At 35.8% G+C, this 5,532-nt stretch overlaps 1 protein-coding gene across 1 annotated transcript; it reads left to right on the top strand.

Annotated features, from left to right (window-relative positions):
* Positions 1-296: 296 nt before the first annotated feature.
* LOC309489962 (uncharacterized protein) lies at positions 297-4,323 on the top strand (the record flags this gene model as incomplete). The annotated part of the gene is made up of 5 exons (XM_082158917.1): positions 297-1,155; positions 1,899-2,341; positions 2,448-2,549; positions 3,698-3,996; positions 4,130-4,323. The coding sequence occupies exons 1-5, from the start codon at positions 949-951 to the stop codon at positions 4,321-4,323; spliced, it is 1,245 nt and encodes a 414-aa protein (XP_082015043.1). The 5' UTR covers positions 297-948.
* Between the last annotated feature and the right edge of the window lie 1,209 nt (positions 4,324-5,532).

Raw genomic sequence — 5,532 nt, 5'->3', positions numbered from 1 at the left:
TAAAGACTAGACATCATTTGACGCATATTGTTATGCATAGAAAGTTAACAGAGAATACAACTATAAAGCATTTTCATTACTTGAACACGTTAACTGCCATAAAATAAACTTTTTATTATTTTCATTACCTTGAAATAATCTGTTAATTAGTTTCACTGACAACTGAAACAAATTAATAAACTATTCAGACACGCAAAAAAAAAAACGTGCCGTGTCAATGAAAAATCACAACGAAACTGTTACACTGTGGTAAAAGATTTTTTTCATATATATTTTTAACAAAGGTTAGGCTTACAGTAAAGCATTACATGCATGTTCAAAACCATATCAGACTTGTATTCTTAAAAGTTAAATGATTTTTCATGGTAATTTCTCATTGTACCCCTTTATTAAAAACACACTACTTGCTAATTTTCTATTGTGCCCCTAAAGTTACTGAAAGCACTCATTTATTTCAACAGAGGAGCATAGGTGCTCCTTGGGGTTAAAGTAAGCCGTTAGCATTTATGTTTAATGCCATATTTATTATGTTGACAAATAACATGTGACTTCTATTAATTAAGGCATGGGAAAAGAAAAAGGATGACTGAACATGTCCCCTTCCTTCGAGATGTTTGCCTTCTTTCATCTCCCAGAGACTGCACGGTCCCAAGGTCCAGCAGTAAAACACTATTAGCAGAGCAAGGGCATATAGTGTCTGCCGTGCAGTTTCAAAAGGAGTGGACTGCACAGGAGATCCTGCAACACCTGGCAACCATATTCAATTCAAAACTGAAGAGTAGCACAGAGTAAGATAACATCCAAATCCTATCAGCACTCCATCAAATCACTTAACTGGCAAATCTAAAATTGATAAAAGTAAATAGAAAAGTAAATAGTAGATAAATAGAACACTTTGAACAAAATGTATGGGTGTATCAATTTGTAGATGTTTGATTATTGAAAATAATGTTGAAAAGAATTTATAAAATTATAATCATGTGCTATTTCTTTAGAATCACAATAATGATGGCCACCTACACCAAGTTGGTCAAACCAGTGTTGGAGGCAGGTAGAAGTCTTGATGGTGCAGTGTTATGCAAACTTTTTAAAGATAAGACCATCTACCTTCTGCCGTCAATTGATCTCATAGATGAAAAAGAAACAACAGATGATGTAAGTTAAATAAATGAACCTAAACATAATCTATACTGTAGTGTATTGTCAAGGACCGCAAACCTGTTTTCATTTCACTTTTAATAGGTGTCCCATACATTTTTCTGTGAAGTCACAGTGGGGAAAAAATGTGAAGAATGTAATTTCTTCAACTCCAACTAATTGCAAAAAGTTTTCCATAACATTGTCAAATGTCATGCTCCCACCCCAAACTAATGCTACTGGTGAGCCAATTTAGATATTTGCGACATGTTAGGATCGCACAGACAAAAAACAATGTTGAAAGCAACTTTTGAGCCAAAGTGTGTTCACTTTGTGGAAATTGGCAGATTACCACTTCATTTATCATTGTCTGTCCACATTAAGCTGGGATTGGACAATGTATTTCAAAGGGATAGTTGACATTAAAATTAAATTCTGTCATCATATACTCACCCTCCAGTTGTTTCAAACCTGTATGAGTTTCTTTCTTCTGCTGAACACAAAGGAAGATATTTTCCCCATTGGGTCCAGTTAACTGTTTGGTTACTGACACTCTTCAAAATATCTTCCTTTGTGTTCAAGAGAATATGATGACAGAATTTAATTTTAATGTAAACTATCCCTTAAACATAAATTACACACTTCACATTAAATTTTTCTATATAATAAAATAAGATTTATTTTCTACTCTGATAAAAATCCTTATTTTTATTTATATATTATTAAAAATGCCTTATTTTTTCCATTTACTTTTTTAAAAGGACACTGCCAATGAAATGCTAGATGCTGCTTGCAGTTCTGTAACTGACCATGGCACCATCGTTACTTGTGAAGAGCAGTCAGATGCAGACATCCTTCTAAACGATGATGATCTCTCTTTTGCATCATGTTCCATTGCTATGATCCCTTCCAGCTCTGTTGAGATGAATCAGATGATGTCAAATTGTAATACACGTCCTCAAGTCTCTGGTTCTCAGTTGAATGAGGGAAGTTCAATGAATCTTACCAACACTGTCATCATTGATATTTGTGAGGAGCAGACAGATGCATTCATTCTTTTAAATGATGATGATCCATCCGTTGCCTCATCTTCCATTGCCATGATCCCTGCCAGCTCTGTTGTGATGTCAAATAATGATGCAGACCAAACCTCTGGTTCTCAGCTAAATGAGGGAAGTTCTAGGAGTCTATTAGACAACAACAGGTAAAAAATCCAAAACATCTTTGACTTTGTTGTACTTTATAGAAGTTCTCTCTATAATATTTTATTGATGAAAGTGTTGTGCTAAGGCTCAGACTTATTGTTTAAGGGAGTGGCAATACGCAGCACTCTTCGAAAGTGATAGTGAAAACGAATTTCAACATTTCTCAAATGAAATAGAGGACATTGAGTCCACTTCGTCAGAGGAAAGGTAAGAATTCTGTTTTTCTAACAGCTCAGTAGTGTTGGCACTTTGCACTATTTCTGTCATGGCAACCCATGCACATAGTAGCCTATGCTTGCTTTTAATGTTAAATTAACAGTGGTTTGTCAATGTTTATGCTTTAATAACAAATAATTTATCACCATCATTACAGGTGTTTTATTTACCTTACTTGTGAGCATCACCAATTCACAGCAGGCTACAGCAAACATTATCCTATTCTCTTGTAGTTGGCCTGGCGGTGGAAGAGAGGCCCATGAATAGTAGACAGGCCAGAATCACCCTGTTCTTGGCAGAGCTCCTGAGAAAAGAGATGTAAAAATATATTGAGATGGTTTTTAGTACTTACTTGTACCGCAAATATAATTCTTAAGGACATCAAAAGGGACTCCAGGCCATTGAATTGCAGCCATTGTAAGCGGCGTTACACCTAGGGTGTGCATTATTTTTCTAATAATTCAATGACCTGGAGTCAGTTATTTCCGTTTATACTACAGGGCTGTTGAATGATTGAATCTGATTGGTTGACGAACGTTCTAAGGTGTGCATTATTTTCAGGGAAATGCACGGCTAAAGTAGTTCCAGGCAGGTCTTGACCGCATTACAGTTCCATATCACTATTTTTTTTTATATTTTGGAAGTGAAATATGAAAGGTGAATATGGATTATATAAATTTTTCAAGCTAGAGACATAAAAGACAATTCAATTCAGTATTCGTCCGCTGAGACACTGGTTTTCGGGGTGCATGTTTTGAATGTTTGCGTTCATGGAACTTCTTGACTTGAACACGTCCTGTAATAATGTTGAGAATCACTAGTTATACAAAATTCAGGTAAAAGTTCACGTTTTACTTACAATTTAGTTTTAATCCAAATAACACGTGCTGATCTGGATCAAGTCCAGACCGAACTTCCCGACCAAAAAAATGTTGTGGGCGGGGTTTGGGCTGGCACCCAGGCTAGCCCTGTAGTAGAATAGTAAATTATTTTATATTTATTTTATAATAAATATAATAATTATAATAATTGTGTTATTACATTATTCTGTTTCTGTTATTCTGTTACTTTACTGTTATACTTGCTTTTCCTGTATAATGATGTGTTCCAACTGTATAGCTTCTTACATTTTTCAACAGAGACATTACAGGGATTATTGATAAGCTGGCAGAGGGAATTGATGAGAGCAGAGCTTCCTATTTTAATATAAGTAGAAGACATATGTGGGAAAGTGCAAGACTTACCATGTCCATGAAGTCATTCTGCCCATCGAAGAGGATTGATGTGAAATTTATGGATGACCTGGGTGCAAGTGAGGGAGCAATAGATTCTGGTGGGCCAAGAAGGGAGTTCCTCACTCTGCTTATGGAGAACCTTAAGCAGGGGGCATTATTTGTTGGTCCTGATGAAGCCAAATTCCTGAATTTCACCAGTAGATGTAAATAAGCACTTTATATACCTAAATGTATCCATGCACTGACACAATCAATTATATTTGAACAAGTCTTGATATTTGTTTAGAATAAATGATAATCAGTATTCAATAATCTGTCTAAATACTTGTTTTTCAGCCATGCAGAATGATGATTTCTTCTTTGCTGGGGTTGCCATTGCCCTCTCCATTGTGCATGGGGGACCAGGACCACAGTTTATTTCACCAAGCCTCTTCAAAGCACTGACAAGTAACCCTGAGGGCACTGTCATTGCTGTTGAAGAAGTTACAGATCCGATGCTGTGCATCAACTTGCAAAGAGTAAGGTTTTAGTACAAAATACAACAGTATTAATCCTTTAAATATTCTCTTAATATTCTGTTGTTACCTTGTCATAGTTGGCTTCCGGTGATTATGATGCCTTCACAAATATTGAGTCCATCATAGATATGGCTGGGACTTTTGCAGTCATCAAGGACCATCAAACAGCCAGGAAGGTTGCCTTAGACACTGCACACTGGTACTGTCTTGGTCGCAACCGGTCTGCCTTTGAAAGGTGTGCATTACTGGACACTTTTCAAATCGTGGATTATATTTTACAATGCATTTTATAATTTGTAATTATGTAAGTGTATATTAAATTACTTGCATAACTGCATATTTAAAATTAGGTGCCATCACTTGACTATGGCTTGTACTCAAGTTGGTAATTCTTCGATTATATCTCATCAGATTCAAAGAAGGTTTGAAAACCCTGGGGGTTCTGGAGGCAATGCAGGAAAATCCAACTTCCTTTTCAACGGTGATGTGCCATCAACCTCAACAGTTCACTTACTGCAGCTTCTCTTCATTGATGGAGCCTGAACTGAATCTGCCAGGTTCTTCCAAAAGGAACACAGAAAACCTTGTTGTATCTTTCTGGAGAAACCTGTTGCTTGAAATTGAAGGTAAAGTAATTTTTCTGTCCTAAGAAATGTCATTTAAAATGAATATTAGTCAGGTGCATATATGGCTTGACCCCAAAAAAAATCTAACAAAAAGTTGTATGAGTAAACCCATTCAAATTATTTTATTTAATGCCATGTCAGCATTTAAAGCTATTTTCATGGCAAAAATTCAATCACAAAAATACAAATATTTAAATACAATAAAAAAATCAAGTCATATTATAAAATATTTTTTAAAGCAACATGATAAAAAAAAAAATCCAAAACCTTTTCAGGCATAATCTAACTAAATATGTCCCAGTTACTTAGTTTGTTTCTTAGTGAAGCGCGTACCTCCCCCTTTTTGCACCAACTCTGTAAGAAATGAATTTAGAAATTCTGCATTTCTCAGCCACATGTAAGGGTGCGTTAAATCGTACTCGGTTACTAACGTAACCTCGGTTCTCTCTAGAAGAGGGAACGAGTACTGCGTAAGATATCTTACGCTAAGGGAAAATCCTTTTCCGCGAGATATTGAAGCCAAAAATTATCCTTAATTTTGTAATAATGCAAAACGCGTTGCAGCAGCAATGCAGACATAGGCGAGACAGCTCGC

This window comes from Leuciscus leuciscus (assembly GCF_965113295.1).
Source record: "Leuciscus leuciscus genome assembly, chromosome: 25".
Lineage (NCBI taxonomy): Eukaryota > Metazoa > Chordata > Actinopteri > Cypriniformes > Leuciscidae > Leuciscus > Leuciscus leuciscus.
Note: the sequence above shows the minus strand (reverse complement) of the source record. Positions and strands in the feature narration are given on the sequence as shown.